The sequence below is a fragment of the Plectropomus leopardus genome, chromosome 2 (genome assembly GCF_008729295.1).
Source record: "Plectropomus leopardus isolate mb chromosome 2, YSFRI_Pleo_2.0, whole genome shotgun sequence".
In the NCBI taxonomy this organism is placed as follows: Eukaryota; Metazoa; Chordata; class Actinopteri; order Perciformes; family Serranidae; genus Plectropomus; species Plectropomus leopardus.
The window spans coordinates 7,806,453-7,828,499 of NC_056464.1; the positions used below are offsets into that span (position 1 = coordinate 7,806,453).

The window sequence follows — 22,047 nt, forward strand, 5'->3', positions numbered from 1 at the left end:
GGGAGTAATTCAGTAAAGTAATGCATTACTTTTCATGAAGTAATGTAAAAATGCGTATCAGCCCCAACAACACAGCTCATCTCTAAGGCCAAGAAGTGCAATTTAAAAACATCTTCTTCCTGATATTGGATCCATATCTGCACATACAGTATCTATTTAACTTCCTTATGACTCACTCACTAGATCTTCATTTTTATTTCTTCCCCTGAATTCCGATGAATTGAAAATCCACACAGGGATTATAGGCTAAGTACGACCAATCTCCTTTACCTAAATCGCTTGCTGCTGCACCTCATATCCAGCCAAACTTGATTTTTATGTTTTCTCCCTTTTCTAGCATATAAACAAATAAAAACACTTGCCTAGTTAACTTAACTAGCTTGACCCCCTGGGCTCATGTATCCTTAGGTGCTCTCTCCTCAGTGGTCCACAGTGGAAACTGGGAAATTTGTAAATTTGCCAAGTGAAATGTTGTTTAATTAAAACTCTCAGCAGATGAGCACCTCCTCCTTTTACAAGATTCATCTCTCACAAAAACGTTTGCAACAGATAAAAAAGGGCAAGGCGAAGAGGAAACACAGCTGCCTCCAGGAGAAACACACCCTTTAGATTGACACCTTAATTTGATTGTCTGCTCTATTTTACTTCTTCCGTAATATGATTTAATGGTGTCATGTTTGGACTCCTTATGCCCTTTGTCTTACTTGCTTTGTGTTATGTGTTCCGTAATTTGATTTATAAGGTCACATTTTGATTGATTGTGCCAAGCATCTGCTTAACCCTTAGGGACTGTTTGGCACATTTTACAACATTTTTCATTCTGCTTTTTAAATATTATCATTTTGGCTGTGTATTTTTGTTTAATCTTGAAGTTTTCAGCTCAGCTGCTACAGTAAGTCTAAAATACACGGTTGTAAACAAAATTGTTACATTCAAAATGTTGAGTGCAAAAAAAATGTAAATATTGCACTGCATTAATTCTTAGTATCATTCTGGGCTTTTACCTTGTAATTTATAACTTACTGTGTTCCACGGATGACATGATTTTTACCCATAGTTGGCAAATGGAGAAAATACATGCTACTTCCACCAGGTGCACTCACACGTTTTGATAGCTACTTTTTATATAATTTGAGAAACCCAATCTTTGAAAACATAATCCACCAGGGTTGACCCAGGCAGTCATTCAGGTGTTTTTCTTGCCTGATGGGCACCTGATCTAAGTAACTCACAGTGTGTCTCTTACATCCTTTACAAACACTGTTGAACCTTAGAGCTGACCGATAAGAAAGACTTGCTGCCCCTTAGAAACTGAATGGAGTACTAATAATATACCTTAAATCATATCCCATCCACCACGCCAACCTGCCTCCTTAACGGACCAATCCCTTTACATCACCGTTACCACATTGGTTATGTGTTCTCAGCTTTCCCAGTTACAAGGGTTATATACATTTACCATTTACTGGCTAATGGTTATGTGTAATATGTACTGAACAATTTTGGTGCATTACCATTTGTAGGAGCTTCAGAGCAGCCTGTTCATTCACTGAAGCCCAGTGGATTTACTGGCATATTCAGAAGCATGAAGGTAATGTCTTTTGGGAAAGCTTTATTCCTATGAAAAAATTATATGTCTGTTAGTTAACAGACACAATCACAAACAACTACAAAACAGAAACAACTTGACTTCGCCTAACTTGTTAGAGTTGCCTGTCTAGATGTGCAACATTCTTGAACTTGGTTCATGCATTAAGGAAGCAGGACCTTGGCTATCAATTTTGGAACATACCACAGCATCATTGTGCCATCTGATCTGACCCAGCAACCTATAAATGTGATGTGCAGTGAGGGAGGCAGCACAGGCCTTCTGGGGCTCTTAACCCCAGCACGGACTGAGCATCACCAGACAGCCTAAAGGACGACGGCCAGTCTCACACCTGGAAAAGGTAAGAGAATGATGATGATATAATATGGGGAAGCTGTGCTGATAAACATTAAATATGCACAGTGCAGTACATTTTATGATATACATGTGATACGAATGGCTAACTCTAATTTATACTAGCAACATTTCATTAATTTTTTCCAGGCAAGCTGTTTCACTCACTGTTGGAGTTCTAAAAAGTCACTTTAAGGCAAGTGAGCACACTGGAAATCCACTGTCTATTAATCTAATCTAATTTCTGCCCTTGATAATTGCTGAATGGTAGCACAATCTGGATATTTTTAGCAAATGAGTATTTGCTTTTACCTCCATCATTTTGAGCAAACCAGTGAACTCTGCTTTGATGCAGTTTGTCATACCCTTTTTTAGCAAGTGTGTGTCCCATAATCAGGATGACTCGAGGTGTACTGTTGCTCCTGCTGATGCAGCAGACTTTGACAGGATGGACAGGTAAGTTTTCTGACTTACTATCAGTGTACTCATTAAGATAAAAAATGTCTTACCAGAAAGCAGTGATAATAAAATGTTTAAATTACCAGCAATCAAATCATTTCTTGTAATGTGAAGGAATTGTCAAAACCACAGAGAATTTCCAGCCCACTCTGCAGTTTTCTCAGCTTTATTGGCTTTATAGACCATGTTAGTGTATTTTGGTGTGTTGTTTTGGTGTTAAAGCCAGCAACAATTATTTAACTTAACTCTTAGTGCTCTAATTAACCTTGTTTCCAGCCCCAGGAGGTAGCTGCCAAGTCATGTTTTGAGTGAAATTATGTTTATTATGGTTCAAAATCAAACTGTAGGTCAAAACACTGTACTGTCTTTTTGTTACATCTATATTTCTTAAATTAAAATAAAAATCATTGTATGACAAAAAACTACATTTTCCAAGAAGTGGCATTAGTTCACACAATCTTAGATAATTGTTTTGTAGAAGATAAAATACTATGGAGCCACTGTAGTCCTAAACGGTGATTTATTTATTTTTAATCTTGTGCTCACAAGTTAATTAGCTTGTCGTAACAAGTTATGATCTTGTGTGCACAAGCTAATTTTTACTGGAGAAAGAAGTCCTGCATTCAAAAGTACAATTGTATTAGCACTAGGACTGTCAATAAAGCATGTTCATTTTGATAAGCCTATCAATTACAAAAACAAAAAAATGCATAAAAAAAGATTAAAGCAGATCAGTCATGCTTTATGATGCCCCTTGACTCCGTACATTACTGAATGTATAAAGAGCTACAGTAGCTATATAAACATGATGAAAAAAAGTTTCTTGGCCTAGTGAATGGATTATTTAGGATAAAAAGCAACAACAAAAAAGCTGAGATGATGCTCATAAGAAATGTTGATAAGAACACCATTCTGTACAGTTTCTGTGGTAAGGAGTTTTCATACAATTGGAGTAGTTCAAGCCTGAAGTTTCACGCCAATGCAATACTTAGCAACTAACTTTGAGGTCAGACCAAGCATAGCCCTTTGATGCTACCACAAGCGACCTCATGGAGCCATACTCTAACAGGCATTCAGATGTAGACTCCTGGATAATTCCACTAGTATAGGAAATTCTGAGAGCATGAGAAGATTTGCCACACGTACTTAAATTTTAAATTTCATCTTATATCGGTGAGGGGGTTCATTCACTGCCAAAAAACACACTGATCATTGCTTAAGCACATTGGATGTATCAATTTGATATTCAGTGTCTTTTTTTTTTGCAGTTTCTCAAACAACAACAACAACAAGTCTTCCAGGTAAGTGTGCATGCATACAACAAGCAGACCACAGTTAGTGTTGTTCACATACTATATCTAGAAACTGTGCCTCAAATCCTAGCACAAACTGGATACAATACAGAATAGACATGATTTTTTGTTTTTCACAAAAATAAGCAACATACAAGTTTCTGAACTGTAATTTGTTACAGATGGTGCTTTTGCTCAATAGTAGTATGACTGTATCCTCCAGTCATCCTGGGGTTAACAGAGATTTTGCTTTCAACTCAACCAGGAATTTCCACGACAACCACACCTCCTTCAACACCACCAAGTCTTCCAGTGAGACTGGTCAATTCTGACAACCCCTGTTCTGGCAGAGTGGAGATCTACCATGATGGACAGTGGGGGACGGTGTGTGATGACTTCTGGGATTTGAATGATGCTCATGTGGTTTGTCGACAGCTGGGTTGTGGCCCTGCCACAGAAGCACCACAAAGTGCACACTTTGGGACAGGGCACTGGACAAATTTGGTTAGATGACCTTGGGTGTTCAGGGAGTGAGTCATCATTAGGGTCACTGTCCACATCTGGGATTAGGGTCCCCACAACTGTGGCCATCATGAGGATGCTGGTGTCATCTGTGGAGGTAAGTGTGCATGCATACAACAAGCAGACCACAGTTAGTGTTGTTCACATACTATATCTAGAAACTGTGCCTCAAATCCTAGCACAAACTGGATACAATACAGAATAGACATGATTTTTTTTTTTTTTCACAAAAATAAGCAACATCATACAAGTTTCTGAACTGTAATTTGTTTACAGATGGTGCTTTTGCTCAATAGTAGTATGACTGTATCCTCCAGTCATCCTGGGGTTAACAGAGATTTTGCTTTCAACTCAACCAGGAATTTCCACGACAACCACACCTCCTTCAACACCACCAAGTCTTCCAGTGAGACTGGTCAATTCTGACAACCCCTGTTCTGGCAGAGTGGAGAGATCTACCATGATGGACAGTGGGGGACGGTGTGTGATGACTTCTGGGATTTGAATGATGCTCATGTGGTTTGTCGACAGCTGGGTTGTGGCCCTGCCACAGAAGCACCACAAAGTGCACACTTTGGACAGGGCACTGGACAAATTTGGTTAGATGACCTTGGGTGTTCAGGGAGTGAGTCATCATTAGGTCACTGTCCACATCTGGGATTAGGGTCCCACAACTGTGGCCATCATGAGGATGCTGGTGTCATCTGTGGAGGTAAGTGTGCATGCATACAACAAGCAGACCACAGTTAGTGTTGTTCACATACTATATCTAGAAACTGTGCCTCAAATCCTAGCACAAACTGGATACAATACAGAATAGACATGATTTTTTGTTTTTCACAAAAATAAGCAACATACAAGTTTCTGAACTGTAATTTGTTACAGATGGTGCTTTTGCTCAATAGTAGTATGACTGTATCCTCAGTCATCCTGGGGTTAACAGAGATTTTGCTTTCAACTCAACCAGAATTTCCACGACAACCACACCTCCTTCAACACCACCAAGTCTTCCAGTGAGACTGGTCAATTCTGACAACCCCTGTTCTGGCAGAGTGGAGATCTACCATGATGGACAGTGGGGGACGGTGTGTGATGACTTCTGGGATTTGAATGATGCTCATGTGGTTTGTCGACAGCTGGGTTGTGGCCCTGCCACAGAAGCACCAAAGTGCACACTTTGGACAGGGCACTGGACAAATTTGGTTAGATGACCTTGGTGTTCAGGGAGTGAGTCATCATTAGGTCACTGTCCACATCTGGGATTAGGGTCCCACAACTGTGGCCATCATGAGGATGCTGGTGTCATCTGTGGAGGTAAGTGTGCATGCATACAACAAGCAGACCACAGTTAGTGTTGTTCACATACTATATCTAGAAACTGTGCCTCAAATCCTAGCACAAACTGGATACAATACAGAATAGACATGATTTTTTGTTTTTCACAAAAATAAGCAACATACAAGTTTCTGAACTGTAATTTGTTACAGATGGTGCTTTTGCTCAATAGTAGTATGACTGTATCCTCCAGTCATCCTGGGGTTAACAGAGATTTTGCTTTCAACTCAACCAGGAATTTCCACGACAACCACACCTCCTTCAACACCACCAAGTCTTCCAGTGAGACTGGTCAATTCTGACAACCCCTGTTCTGGCAGAGTGGAGATCTACCATGATGGACAGTGGGGGACGGTGTGTGATGACTTCTGGGATTTGAATGATGCTCACATGTGGTTTGTCGACAGCTGGGTTGTGGCCCTGCCACAGAAGCACCACAAAGTGCACACTTTGGACAGGGCACTGGACAAATTTGGTTAGATGACCTTGGGTGTTCAGGGAGTGAGTCATCATTAGGTCACTGTCCACATCTGGGATTAGGGTCCCACAACTGTGGCCATCATGAGGATGCTGGTGTAGTCTGTGAAGGTAAGTGTGCATGCATACAATAATCAGATCATAGTTAGTATTGTTCATATACTATATCAAGAAGCTGTACCTCATATCCTAGCACCGACTGGATACAATGCAGAATGGACAAATGTTTTTTTTAACAACAATATGTAACATCATACAATTAAAAACACAAGTTTCTGAATTCCAATTTGTAACATACAGAATGGACATCGTCTTTGACTGTTTCTTTTCACAGTTTCTCAAACAACACCCAAGTCCTCCAGTGAGACTGGTCAACTCTGACAACCCCTGTTCTGGCAGAGTGGAGATCTACCATGATGGACAGTGGGGGACGGTGTGTGATGACTTCTGGGATTTGAATGATGCACATGTGGTTTGTCGACAGCTGGGTTGTGGTCATGCCTCGGAAGCACCACAACGTGCACGTTTTGGACAGGGCACTGGACAAATTTGGTTAGATGACCTTGGGTGTTCAGGGAGTGAGTCATCATTAAGAGAGTGTCCACATCTGGGATTAGGGACCCACAACTGTGGTCATCATGAGGATGCTGGTGTCATCTGTGGAGGTAAATGTTTGTGCATACAGTAATCACACTGCAGTTGGTATTGTTCACATATAACTGACATAACACAGTATATTCTAGTACTAATAGGATATCAGACACAATGGAGATTTTTTTTTTTTCAAGTACAGTGACATTGAAGAAATTCGGCTCTTGATTGTGGTGTTACAGCAAGCTGCATTTGTCATGTAGATTAAAAACAAATGTTGCTTTCAATTTTACCAGGAGTTGATACAACAACCACACTTCCCTCAGCAGCACCAAGTCCTCCAGTGAGACTGGTCAACTCTGACACCCGCTGCTCTGGCAGAGTGGAGATCTACCACGATGGTCGTTGGGGGGACAGTGTGCGATGACTTCTGGGATTTGAATGATGCTCAGGTGGTGTGTCGAGAGCTGGAGTGTGGTGGTGCTATAGCAGCACCAAGACGTGCACGTTTTGGACGGGGCACTGGACAAATTTGGTTGGATAACCTTAGATGTTCAGGGAGTGAGTCATCATTAAGAGAGTGTCCACATCTGGGATTAGGGTCCCACAACTGTGGTCATCATGAGGATGCTGGTGTAGTCTGTGAAGGTAAGTGTGCATGCATACAATAATCAGATCATAGTTAGTATTGTTCATATACTATATCAAGAAGCTGTACCTCATATCCTAGCACCGACTGGATACAATGCAGAATGGAAATGTTTTTTTAACAACAATATGCAACATTTACAATTAAAACACAAGTTTCTGAATTCAATTTGTAACATACTAAATGGATATATTTATTTTACAATTTAGTTAGTAATTACATTAGGTCGTAAGGTTTTGACATAATACAGTAAAAAATCTAATTTTTTTGTCTTTGGTGTTTTAGGTCATCAACCGTTACTCCAGGCCTCACAGCTTACCTGCTCCTCTCACCAGCTTTTAGTTGGGGTGCGATTGGACAGTCTGCTGTTGGCTGGTTTGAACCCTTTCTCTGGTCACTTGGCAGACCCTTATTGTACAGGTTATAGACTTAGTCATGATAGTGTGTGGTATCAAGCGGCACGTCGGGCTGGTCTCTGCGGAACTGTACTGACGGTAAAAACTGATTACTTTATTATATCCTGATAATGTGTTTCATGAGGCTCTTCCATTTTCCTGTTTTTCTGTTCCCTTGCCTCTGTATTATTCTTCACTGCTCTGTTAATGTATGTTTATCCTGTCTGGTCAAACTTAAGTTGTGTTCAGACAGACAGCAAGGCAAATCTTTGTTTGCCTTGTGTGAATTGCATAAATTTGACTGCCAGAAACAGCCAATATATACAATTGTAGAATGTACATTGAAAGCACCAGCTGTGTGTTTGTGTGTGCCCAGGATATAGCAATGGTGCCTTTGTAAATACTGTCGGGAGGGAACTTCTCTTGTTTGAGAGGCACTTGCTGGCATTAAGATAGCTAAATCTCTGCAAAAGAAAATGTCACACAAAACAAGATGTTTAGTGTTTAATTTTGCTAGGCTTGAGGTTGTTGTTTCATGCACAACACTAAAACAAAGTATGGAGATAGGTCCACCTATGCAAGACTAGTTTCACAGTGACTGGAATTTTGAATACAGTAACACATAAGAGATAGGCAGCCAATGACAGGTTTTATACTCACAGTCTTCATTCTGTTAACTTCAACTGAAGTTGAAGCCAAAGCTAAGGGGGTCTGTCTTCTTTATAATGGCCAGCAGGGGGCGACTCCCCTTGGTGTAAAACCGAAGTCTGATTGAGTAGAAAAGAAAATGACCCAACTTCTCACCTGATTTATTATCTTGGTAGACAGACATTTTCCCAATGAGTTCATGGTCTCAAATATAGTATAATATATTTTAAAATCATCTTAAATACAGCATGTTGTACATTTTGTCAATTATGATCCCATCCCGAATTCAAGGCATCAAAATATTAGTCCGCAAAGCAAATGGGTGATGTCATGGTGGCCATGTCCATTTCTTTTTTATAGTCTCTGGTCAGTGTGTGCCGTTAGCAACTTATAGCATCTTTGAACTAACTAGCACAGATAGCTAGCCCAAATCTACATTTACATTTACATGTGTATACAGTAAAACCACAGTACTGTTTTTGTTTTTGTTTTTTTTTCTTGGTATGACTGTCTGTACCAAATTTATTACTAAGCTACTGCAATTTTTATTATAATTCCTAAGAGCAGTTTAGTGGTTTCAATACACATTCTAATGACTTGATCAGATAGCTATCAAGACATGTCAGCCATGACATGACCTGACCAACATCTTCTCCCTATCACAGAAAAGGATAAACTTACCTAGTCAAGGTCATTGATGAAAAATGGTTTCTCTGACCTCCTAGTCACATGCTAGTTTGCACTTAAAGTCGGGATAGCTGACTGATTATGTGGCTGACTGGCCATTCATTTGTCTTTTTTCTTTCAGACCAACACCACCCATGCCATCTACTCCAACAGCTTATTTTTCTACCCATCAAGTAATGGTTCCATGGTTGTACCTGAAGTTATTCCATTCACCTGTGCCTATCCCTTGGAAACCAACGCTAGCCTGAACGCTGCAATTGGACAAATGTGAGTTTTTTTTTCATTTCTCAATTATGACAACACTCTTAATAGATGCACATCACTAGAGGGGTATGGCACATCTCTAAATGTCTTTCTTTCTCAACAGCCATGGGTATGGCCTCATGGGGTCAGGTGCCAGAGCCAGGGCCCACCTGAGTCTTTTCAGTGACTCCAGCTTTTCAAACCACTACCCAGTGGGCCAGATCACCCTTCCAGTGGGCTCTGCCCTGCATGTGCAAGCGTATGTGTATGACAGTGATCCAAGCTTTGCAGTTGTTCTGGGAGACTGCTATACCACTTACTCCTCAAACCCTGATGACCCCTCACGATACTATCTCATCCATTACGGGTATGTTTCTCTCCTGATTTACATAGACAGGAATGGAAGAAAGAAAATCTGTGGTGATGCATGGTGGTCCTAATGAGTGTCTGACATCTTTGCCAGTTGTTCTATCGATCCTCATCGTGTGTCAGTGGTTGAGAACGGCCTGTCCTCCCGTGCTCGTTTCTCTGCCCTGGTCTTCCCTCTCCGTGGTGACAACCCATCAGTCTACTTACACTGCAGACTGCACCTGTGTGACAGGAGGAGCCAAAACTGTGTTCCAGTGAGTCGGACACGCATCCTCTCACTCACTCTCAATCAACACTCAATACTTTACATCCAAACATTCGGTATAGGTCTCTGATCATTCCGCTGCATCTCATGTCACAGTTTTGCAGAAGAAGGGTGTATCGCTCTCTTGACAACCCAGAGACACTTGAACCCGTCACCATTGGACCATTAACCTGTGAGTACAAAATACAATCTGGTATCAGAGCAGTGCTCTCAGCACTGTGGACTGTGTGGAAGTTATAACCTTATATTCTTTTACTTTTATCTTGATGTCTAGGGAAGAAGTGACGCGTCAATGGAGTGAGCTGATAAACACTGCAAAGTGATTAATTTCAGTGTTGTTTTTCTTCGGGATATTATATAATTTACCAGTGCACTTTAATCAATCTTTATTCTAATCTGTCATGATTTACCTTTGCAGTTTTTTTCTGATGAAATTACAGTAATAAAATTATCATCATAAATAGAAATTCTGATCAAATACAAATGAATGGGTGTGTACTATTCTGCCTGATGTAAATCAAAACCTTTTTATTAAAAAAAATCTAATTTACATTGCTTTGAGAAGGGCAATAAAGTTTTTTCAAGTATCCACAAAAAGCTCTTTTGTCTTAAATATGTTTTCTTTATTGTGCAAGGTATTATAAATATTTCTTATAATAAGTGCTTACTTTAATTCGAAGCTGTATTATATATTTGTTTAGCTACTTGTAAGCAGGATAACTGCTTACAAGGCGTTAGCAGGCACACCACCTAAATATTTCCCTCTTTCTTTTGCTTAATTACACATAGCAGATGAGGCAAACTTTAATAAACAACAAAAAAAACCCACAAAAAATGTTTTTTTCCAATGCCTCCTAAAATATCTGACCTTGACTATACAGACTTTTATTTGTGCAGTTTGCCACTAGAGAAGTGTTACTGCAAGCCGTCTTAACATGTAATCAGCAGGGCTCACTAGTAGCTATTTAATCTTTACTGAAGGAAATGTAATTTAAGATATCTGTACAATAATTTTGACACGTTAGAAATATATTTTACTTGTAGAAATTCAATTTTGACAACTCAAAACTGCTTTTTTTCACTGGTAGGAATAACAGTCACTGATATCTTCAATTGAATTTCCATATGTTGAGGACTATGACTAGAGGAAATGTAATCATTGATTTCAGATATCAACAATTGTATTTCTGATATATCTCTTGACATATCAACAACATTTTTAGATATGTGGGTGTCTTATCACTAAACTACCATAAAGCCATTTGTTGACTTTTAAATTACCATTTTCATTTCAGATATTTATCAGTTATATATTTCATCAAAGATCTCTACAATGATGTTTCTGAGTAGTCGAAATTCCTCTTTTTCACATCTGAAACTCAACTCTGAGTAGTTATATAAGGAACTGCAGATATCTTCAAAAATGATTGTTACCAGTATGAATATAATTTGCACTAGTTATACTAGTTATACTATACTTTAACCAAGCTGACATATCAATAATTTAATTTCAAACTATCAGAATCAACATTTGGTGTGACAAATGAAAACGAAAACATGAAAGAACACTTGTTTTTACATTTTTGACAGGGAAAGGTGACACTATTATTGCTACCTGATCCTTACATCCTGCCAGATCAGTGCCTTGCATGTGCAACATTCAGAATTGAGAAGGAAGCAAGATGGCTCAGTAATAAGCTTGTTTTTAGCTTGAAACCTTGATGCCCTGACATATTGCCTTTGCTTAGCTGCAGCCAATGTAGCTTTGCCCCTAAAATTTGAAAATTCCAGGCTCGATTGATGCTAGCTCCATTCAGTGTAATGTAAATTTATTTATTTATTTGTTTTATTTGTTTATTATAAGGATTCCCATTAGCTGATGCCTAGGAGACAAGCTAGTTCTCCTGGGTATGTATATATACAAAGGTATTCCACTCTATGTTTGTGCTGCTTCTAGTGAATCTTGGGTGCATACATAAGAAGCAAACAATACATACTCTTTAACTTAGAAAGCATGAGCATCCACTGTATTTCCTGCTTTGCAAAATGAAGCTACATTTTTGTGTTCTATTGAACTGGGTCTATTGTTTCTAACAATGCATCTTAACAATGGAGAAATACAGTATCTTGAGTGATGCTGGAATAGTGTTTCTCTTTTGTTCAGGTGTGTGACTGAGACACTATGCTCCAGTTGGTAAAAAAAAAAAAAAAGTTCATGCTTAAATGTGTGTGTGTGAGTGTGTGTGTGTGAGTGTGTGTGTGTTTTGTGTGTGTGTGTGTGTGTGTGTGTGTGTGTGTGCCCATATGCATTTTGTGTGTATGCTATAATTTTAAAAAATGCTCACTTAAATCACATATAGTGTACAAGTGTGCAGCATTTCATGCAAACTATATCTAAAAAGTAAAGTTATTTAATTTTTACAGACCAAAAATATTAACCTCTTGTAGTTGCTAAATGAAAAAAAGAAATCAAGGGTTTAACAAAGACTTAAGGATTCATTCTTTAGGGATCATGAACATCGGTACAAAATTTCATTAAAAAAAATTGTTAAGATGAGTGAGTTGAATTTAATTTTGATCCAATGTGGTGAATAGATATATAACTGACATTTCCAAACCCTAGATCAATACTAACAGGTCTTTACTCTAGATCCAAGTAAAACTGAAAAACAGCATTATTGTTGTCACATGTGTTAATACAGGGCGTTGGTGGGGGAATGTAGTTTAAGCTGCTTGTGAGACAATGAAATACTATCTGGGAAGTTCAGTGTCAGTTACAGGTCCATGAATTAAAAAAAAGGCTTATCAGAGGCCAAAACATTGCACAGCAGTTTATTTGAAAGCTGTCTTGGTGATTATTTTATTTTTGTTACAACAATCACGAGGCAAACAGTAAAAATACAACACCCTTGTTACAGTGTAATTGTTTGGAAAAATGTGTCTACATTTACCATCTTGCTGGATGACTTTGTGTTGCGTTGAGGCAAACGTTGAGTCAGATTCAACTTTTTGTCTGGACGACCCTGTATTTTTTTTTGCCAGAGCCCTGTGTGTTAGCAAATTTACCATTGGCGATTTTAATTATATATTCACATCAAACACAATGGGTTTTGAATAACTGCTTTACAAAAAAAATGGAATGAACATCAAGTGATGAGGACTTTACTGAATAAAATATGGAAGAAATTTTAGGTATATCACATACTGACAAGACGGCAGGAGAGTATAGAGAGTTCCACTGATTGGTGCAGGAAATAAAGCTGTACCATGGCAACAACAGAAAGTTGTTGGTAAAGTTTGTTAATGCAGACTTACTTTATTTCATACACTTGCTGCAGCAAATTCCCGAAGCTGCCTTAATACATGCGCTCACAAACTTGACTGTTGATGCTGTCTCTAGGCAAGGTTCTTACGAGTCAATATAAGTTATACTGATGCTTCTTGGTCACATCCTTTAGGAGAAATTGTGAAAAAAACAAACTATGAATAGACACTATGTCTGGAAGTGTTTGTTTTTCTTCGGGATATTATATAATTTACCAGTGCACTTTAATCAATCTTTATTCTAATCTGTCATGATTTACCTTTGCAGTTTTTTTCTGATGAAATTACAGTAATAAAATTATCATCATAAATAGAAATTCTGATCAAATACAAATGAATGGGTGTGTACTATTCTGCCTGATGTAAATCAAAACCTTTTTATTAAAAAAAAATCTAATTTACATTGCTTTGAGAAGGGCAATAAAGTTTTTTCAAGTATCCACAAAAAGCTCTTTTGTCTTAAATATGTTTTCTTTATTGTGCAAGGTATTATAAATATTCTTATAATAAGTGCTTACTTTAATTCGAAGCTGTATTATATATTTGTTTAGCTACTTGTAAGCAGGATAACTGCTTACAAGGCGTTAGCAGGCACACCACCTAAATATTTCCCTCTTTCTTTGCTTAATTACACATACACATAGCAGATGAGGCAAACTTTAATAAACAACAAAAAAACCCACCCAAAAAATGTTTTTCCAATGCCTCCTAAAATATCTGACCTTGACTATACAGACTTTTATTTGTGCAGTTTGCCACTAGAGAAGTGTTACTGCAAGCCGTCTTAACATGTAATCAGCAGGGCTCACTAGTAGCTATTTAATCTTTACTGAAGGAAATGTAATTTAAGATATCTGTACAATAATTTTGACACGTTAGAAATATATTTTACTTGTAGAAATTCAATTTTGACAACTCAAAACTGCTTTTTTTCACTGGTAGGAATAACAGTCACTGATATCTTCAATTGAATTTCCATATGTTGAGGACTATGACTAGAGGAAATGTAATCATTGATTTCAGATATCAACAATTGTATTTCTGATATATCTTGACATATCAACAACATTTTTAGATATGTGGGTGTCTTATCACTAAACTACCATAAAGCCATTTGTTGACTTTTAAATTACCATTTTCATTTCAGATATTTATCAGTTATATATTTCATCAAAGATCTCTACAATGATGTTTCTGAGTAGTCGAAATTCCTCTTTTTCACATCTGAAACTCAACTCTGAGTAGTTATATAAGGAACTGCAGATATCTTCAAAAATGATTGTTACCAGTATGAATATAATTTGCACTAGTTATACTAGTTATACTATACTTTAACCAAGCTGACATATCAATAATTTAATTTCAAACTATCAGAATCAACATTTGGTGTGACAAATGAAAACGAAAACACATGAAAGAACACTTGTTTTTACATTTTTGACAGGGAAAGGTGACACTATTATTGCTACCTGATCCTTACATCCTGCCAGATCAGTGCCTTGCATGTGCAACATTCAGAATTGAGAAGGAAGCAAGATGGCTCAGTAATAAGCTTGTTTTTAGCTTGAAACCTTGATGCCCTGACATATTGCCTTTGCTTAGCTGCAGCCAATGTAGCTTTGCCCCTAAAATTTGAAAATTCCAGGCTCGATTGATGCTAGCTCCATTCAGTGTAATGTAAATTTATTTATTTATTTGTTTTATTTGTTTATTATAAGGATTCCCATTAGCTGATGCCTAGGAGACAAGCTAGTTCTCCTGGGTATGTATATATACAAAGGTATTCCACTCTATGTTTGTGCTGCTTCTAGTGAATCTTGGGTGCATACATAAGAAGCAAACAATACATACTCTTTAACTTAGAAAGCATGAGCATCCACTGTATTTCCTGCTTTGCAAAATGAAGCTACATTTTTGTGTTCTATTGAACTGGGTCTATTGTTTCTAACAATGCATCTTAACAATGGAGAAATACAGTATCTTGAGTGATGCTGGAATAGTGTTTCTCTTTTGTTCAGGTGTGTGACTGAGACACTATGCTCCAGTTGGTAAAAAAAAAAAAAAGTTCATGCTTAAATGTGTGTGTGTGAGTGTGTGTGTGTGTGTGTGTGTGTGTGTGTGTGTGTGTGTGTGTGTGTGTGTGCCCATATGCATTTTGTGTGTATGCTATAATTTTAAAAAATGCTCACTTAAATCACATATAGTGTACAAGTGTGCAGCATTTCATGCAAACTATATCTAAAAAGTAAAGTTATTTAATTTTTACAGACCAAAAATATTAACCTCTTGTAGTTGCTAAATGAAAAAAAGAAATCAAGGGTTTAACAAAGACTTAAGGATTCATTCTTTAGGGATCATGAACATCGGTACAAAATTTCATTAAAAAAAATTGTTAAGATGAGTGAGTTGAATTTAATTTTGATCCAATGTGGTGAATAGATATATAACTGACATTTCCAAACCCTAGATCAATACTAACAGGTCTTTACTCTAGATCCAAGTAAAACTGAAAAACAGCATTATTGTTGTCACATGTGCTTAATACAGGGCGTTGGTGGGGGAATGTAATTTAAGCTGCTTGTGAGACAATGAAATACTATCTGGGAAGTTCAGTGTCAGTTACAGGTCCATGAATTAAAAAAGGCTTATCAGAGGCCAAAACATTGCACAGCAGTTTATTTGAAAGCTGTCTTGGTGATTATTTTATTTTTGTTACAACAATCACGAGGCAAACAGTAAAAATACAACACCCTTGTTACAGTGTAATTGTTTGGAAAAATGTGTCTACATTTACCATCTTGCTGGATGACTTTGTGTTGCGTTGAGGCAAACGTTGAGTCAGATTCAACTTTTTGTCTGGACGACCCTGTATTTTTTTTTGCCAGAGCCCTGTGTGTTAGCAAATTTACCATTGGCGATTTTAATTATATATTCACATCAAACACAATGGGTTTTGAATAACTGCTTTACAAAAAAAATGGAATGAACATCAAGTGATGAGGACTTTACTGAATAAAATATGGAAGAAATTTTAGGTATATCACATACTGACAAGACGGCAGGAGAGTATAGAGAGTTCCACTGATTGGTGCAGGAAATAAAGCTGTACCATGGCAACAACAGAAAGTTGTTGGTAAAGTTTGTTAATGCAGACTTACTTTATTTCATACACTTGCTGCAGCAAATTCCCGAAGCTGCCTTAATACATGCGCTCACAAACTTGACTGTTGATGCTGTCTCTAGGCAAGGTTCTTACGAGTCAATATAAGTTATACTGATGCTTCTTGGTCACATCCTTTAGGAGAAATTGTGAAAAAAAACAACTATGAATAGACACTATGTCTGGAATACTGTGGGCACTCAAAGTACATATTATTTTTGTGCACATATGTGCAGTGTCTTTCTTTCTTACTTTCTTTCATAGGCTTGCACAGTGTTAACATATATGTTCTGCATTAATTTTAGAGATGGTTTTTAAATGGGTAACAGCCAACATTTATTCAAATTCGGAAACCTCCCTGAGACCTTGGAGAAACATTAATTGTTTGTTTAGTTTTGCAAATTTGATGTTGATCTTTCAGAAAAATTGTTGTGTTGTCTGCATACTGGCTAATATCAATTAGCAATTATCGGTTCATAATATCAATCAATTATTTTTTAATCACATTGACACTGTGAGGATTTTGATGATGTGTAATCATAATGATGCCTTTGTTTAGGTCATGGCAACCTTTATTATCGAAAGCAAGGTAACTGATCTACTTCTATTACTATAGAAACATTATATCTTTACATTTTTGCCTGTATACAACATTTTGTAGAGCTTGAGCTATGAATGGATGTAACCACTACATTTAGACAATCTATATCTGGGATAGAATGCATGTTTTCATGAAATGATCTTGCATTCATAAACCCAGACTGATCTGGAGGCATGGCCCCATTGCTGGCCCCTCCCACTGGTCCCCTCTGGCAAAAGTCATTGTTGGCCATTATCCTAAGAGGCTGAGGTGCACTCTTTTTAAGCTAGCACAAAGGTATCTTGTGAAACTAGACAACCAAAGTCATCCATTAGTAACAACAATGAATGGGCCTAAATATCATTCGAAATTTAGGCTTATTTCTTGCAAGGGAATAGCTGGCATGGTCATTTTTAAAAGTCCTTCAAACTCTCACCTCTTCCCCAAACTTAAGAAGGTTTGTTCTCAGTAAATGCTTTGTTCCTAAAAATCAATGTTTATATTAAAGCTGTATATTTGGCTTTTTGAAGGAATCCAACTAACAGGCATATTTGTAGAAGAATGAACTGCCTGACATATACAGGGAAAAATGCATTAAATAGGATTATTTAAGAACTCAGAAATGTTTACTCTACAGGTGTTAGTCTATGCACATCAGATGATTAGAAAAGGCAAGGCAAGGCAGTTTCTTTGTATAGCACATTTCATACACAGGGCAATTCAAAGTGCTTTACAGAGTAATAAAATATAAAGACATAATAAAAGATACAGATTTACAATAAAAGAGAAAAAGATAAGATAAACAAGTTGAAATCAATTACTAAATTATTAAAGAGGTGCAAAGATAAAATGATAATTTAAAATGATTTAAAATCAAATTTGAAATTAAGTTGGTATTCCACAGGTGGACTAGGCAGTGTGAAAAAGGATTTTTTTCAGCTTTTCCTTAAAAGTGATCAGAGTCTGGGCTTGACAAACCTCTTCTGGGAGGTTATTCCAGGTTTGTGCTACATAATAACAAAATGCTGCTTCACCATGTTTAGTTCTGACTCTTGGGACGCTCAGTAGGCGGGCCCCTGATGTTCTGAGGGTCCTTGAGGGTTCATATGTCACAAGCATGTCAGAGATATATTTTGGCGATGACCAACAGATTGATATGTAGACAAGGAGTGAGATTTTAAAGTCAGTTATCTGAGTGACAGGTAGCCAGTGTTAGGATTTTAGATCTGGAGTAATGTGCTCATATTTCCTAGTTTTTTTCAGGACTCTCGCAGCAGCATTCTGAATAAGCTCAAGTTGCCGAACAGCTTGTTTTGAAAGCCCACCAAACAGACCGTTGCAGTAATCTAACCTACTGGAAATAAAGGCATGGGTGAGCCTTTCAAGGTCTTACTGTGACATTATTCTCTGACTCTGGCAATGTTTTTTAAATGATATAGTTGGCAGATGAAGTTACTGATTTGATGTAACTGTGGAAATTTAAATCAGAGTCCAGGATAACCCCGAGTTTTTTTTCTTGACTCTTGACTTATGAGAGAGGGATTCAAGGTGAGAACGGGCCCTCTCCCTTTCTTTCTGTGGCCCAAAGACAATGATATTGGTCTTATCTCTATTGAGCTGGACAAAATTTTGATGCATCCAATCATTGATTTGCTCAATACAGTGACACAGACGTTCTACAGGTTCATAATCACCTGGTGAAAGTGATATGTATATCTGTGTGTCATCTGCATAATTGTGGTAGACTACTTTGTTATTTTGCATAATCTGGCCGAATGGAAACATATAGAGATTAAACAAGATGGACGCCTGTGGGACCCTACATGTCATAGTCATCTTCTCTGATTTACAGTTTCCTATTGAAACAAAGTACTTCCTGTCATGAAGATATGACTTGAACCATTTAAGGACAGTGCCAGAGAGTCCGACCCAGTTTTCTAGTCTTTCTAATTAAATTGTGTGGTCCACTGTGTCAAAGGCAGCACTTAGATCCAGGAGCACTAAAATAGACGGAATCAGTGTTAAGGCGGATGTCATTTATTACCTTTATGAGTGCAGTCTCAGTGCTGTGATGGGACCGAAAACCTGACTGAAAGTTATCATAGTAATTGTTTAGTTTTAAAAAGCTGCTAATTTGCTGGTGGACAACTTTTTCAATAACTTTACTGAAAAATGGTAAGTTTGAAATTGGCCGATAGTTGCTTAGCAAAGTGGCATCCAGGCTGCTCTTCTTTAGGAGAGGCTTGATGACTGCAGTTTTCAAGTGCTAGATTGGAGAGACAGATTAACTATAAGAGTGAGTTGTTTTACCAGACTGCTTAGAACAGTTTTGAGGAAGCTAGTGGGTAAAACATCAAGGCAGCAGGTTGAGGAACTGAGACTGGAGATCATTTCCTCCAGTGATTTGTCACTGATGGCCTTAAATTGTTGTTCCATACTTAGTAAGTTACTTGGGAAGTCTGCAGTGATGGCACATTATTCTTTGGCATTGAAGAGTTAATTGCAAGTCTGATGCCTTGAACCTTGCTATTAAAAAAGTCTGCAAACTCGTTACATTTGCTGGTGGAAACTAGTTCTGGAGATATTGGAACAGGAGGGTTAGTTAATCTGTCCATGGTAGCAAATAATACACGTGAATTGTTACTGTTTCTGTTGATGATCTCTGAGAAAAATGACTGCCTTGCACTTTTCAAGATCAAATTATAAATGCATACGTTTTCTTCATAGATTTCAAAATGAACGTTAAGCTTTGACTTGCGCCATTTTCGTTCTGCTTTCTGGCACTCCCTTTTCTGGACTGTTACAGAAGGAGTGTTTCTCCACGGTGCCTTTTGCTTTTTTCTTTTTGAATTTCACCTTAACAGGAGCAATGGCGTCAATTACATTTGCAATTTCAGAAGTGCAGGAGTTCAACATCATCAACATGGTTTGAGATTGTGTCAGTTTTAAATTTGATGGATTCCATGAAAAGTATTCTGTATTCTCACTGAAGTATCTTTTTTCAACATTTGTTGATCCGTGGAGAGTTTAAGTAATTACTGACAGATCAAAAAAATACACAGAAATGGTCTGACTGAGCAACATCCAGCACAGTGACATTTGAAATATTAACACCTTTAGTGATGACTAGATCTAGAGTTTGTCCTCTATTGTGGGTTGTCTCTCTCACATGTTGACAAAGATAGAATGTTTCAAGTATTGCAGAAAGTTGTGTGGCATTTTTCTCACAGACATGTATATTAAAATCATCCGTGATGACTACACAGTCAAATTTTGTGCAAATAATTAAAAGCATTTCAGTAAAATCATCAAGAAAATTTGGAGGCATGTAAATCACTGTATATAAGATACATGGAGAGAATTTCACACATTAACAGAAAGTAAACCAAAGTATATAGGCATGTAATTCCTTAACAAAACATATCAACATAGTTTCAACTAGTTTAAATACCTCAAAAGCATAAGCAAATTCTTAAAATTCAGTTATGACTTTTGGTTTTGACGTGCCACCCCAAGCTTGTCAATGGCCCCATCAAGCCACCCCTATGGAAAAAGAAAACATTGGGAAATTCACCTCTGTTGAGACCTTAAGGCTACTGTAGTAATGTAGTAATGTGGTGATTCATTTATAGTCATTGACTTACAGTAAAGGAATATTGAGCACACAGACTAAAATATTTCTTCTATATTATGTCTTGATCATCACCAGTAAGATGTTTGCAAGTGTTTTGGTGTTTTATGTAACCTATTCTCAAGACTAGGTGTTTTCTCTAATAATGCACTCAAACAAAACTTAATACGGTATTTAATATATCTTGAGGTCACCTAACTAGTTCTGATCTACCTGATCTCACCGGTTGCCTTATTAAATATCAAAAACTTCTCCAAAGAATTACATTGGCTGCCATTTTGGAAACAAGCTATTATCTTCATTGTTATCTAATCCTGCTGAGGCAGATTAGATGGCCCACCGGCGAGTCATATAAAATACTCCATGGACTCAGGTTGGCACAGGTTTGTAGCTTGCAGAGGTTTACTTTACTTCAGCTCTTGCAAAGCACTGCCAGTCAGAATCCAAAGACAACAAACCTGGAAAAGGTAAGAAACTAATGATGACTAAGATGATGGAGGCGGCAGCAGCAGTGATAAACAATAGCTGCACACATAGCACATTTAACAGTTAGAAGTAACTGATTGTTTAACACTAACTGGCTATTCTATACATTGAGTGTTTCTGCACTGTGGCGTAATTTTAAAACCGAATTTTGTAGATTTTTGCTTGCATATGTGTCTGTAATTCTTTAGTCAGTAGAGTGGTGCACTAGTTTGGTGTACATTCTCAAAAATATGACATTTCCAAGGATTCTGATGCTGTTGCAATTTACTAAGCAAATAACACTGTCTTGGTTTGGATGATCAAAAGTGGTTTGATAGAACACACTCCCTTTTAATAACAAAGGTGTACCACAATCTTGTGTGTGATCCCATTATTAATTGGATTATTATATTATAAATAACATGATTAATTCAACACACATTTATAGACATAATGCTAAAATTGTGGTTGTCCAATTTTATAAATATCTGATCTGTTGTATCTTGGTTACAAAGCGGTGTCATGTGGAAGAACACACAATCTGAAGATAAAAATAATCTGTTTAAAACACATTGAAAACAAGCAGTGGTGGACAGTAATGAAGTAGGCTGCATTTTAATAAGCACTATACTTGAGGAAAATTTTGAGTATTATTTTCTGGAAATGTATTATTTGACTCCACTACATTTGAAAGACAAATATTATACTTCTGACTCAACTACATTATTACGAAGGCTCACATTACTCATTACATTTGCTTTGACGTAAGCAGATTAATTTTTTTTCCTTTTAAATTTAAAAAACTAAACTATAAACTGTGATCATGCAGTTCTGTGTGTGGGTGTTGAAAAAAAGAAAGAAAAAAGAGAAAATTAAAATGGTGGTACTTTTGTCAATTTATGTTTCTGTAAGTATTTTTATTGGCTTTGTAGCATATCTGACAAGCTTTTAATTCCACAGGTCCTCAAGGTAAGTAGGTGCATTCAATGGGTTGTTTTAGTCAGTTCTGTAAA

The 22,047-nt window shown here is 37.4% G+C and overlaps 1 protein-coding gene across 1 annotated transcript in view; it reads left to right on the forward strand.

The window, feature by feature from the left end:
- The first annotated feature begins 2,340 nt into the window (after positions 1-2,340).
- LOC121951938 (deleted in malignant brain tumors 1 protein-like) overlaps positions 2,341-22,047 on the forward strand; it is a 28,106-nt gene continuing 8,399 nt past the window's right edge. Inside the window, 21 exon segments of the mRNA XM_042498439.1 lie at positions 2,341-2,398; positions 3,670-3,702; positions 3,959-4,173; positions 4,175-4,264; positions 4,267-4,312; positions 4,575-4,663; positions 4,666-4,931; positions 5,222-5,380; positions 5,382-5,428; positions 5,431-5,562; positions 5,786-5,937; positions 5,940-6,150; positions 6,390-6,692; positions 6,915-7,027; positions 7,029-7,266; positions 7,553-7,761; positions 9,119-9,264; positions 9,365-9,607; positions 9,704-9,863; positions 9,971-10,046; positions 10,149-10,157. Coding sequence (XP_042354373.1) covers positions 2,341-2,398; positions 3,670-3,702; positions 3,959-4,173; positions 4,175-4,264; positions 4,267-4,312; positions 4,575-4,663; positions 4,666-4,931; positions 5,222-5,380; positions 5,382-5,428; positions 5,431-5,562; positions 5,786-5,937; positions 5,940-6,150; positions 6,390-6,692; positions 6,915-7,027; positions 7,029-7,266; positions 7,553-7,761; positions 9,119-9,264; positions 9,365-9,607; positions 9,704-9,863; positions 9,971-10,046; positions 10,149-10,157 — 2,995 coding nt within the window.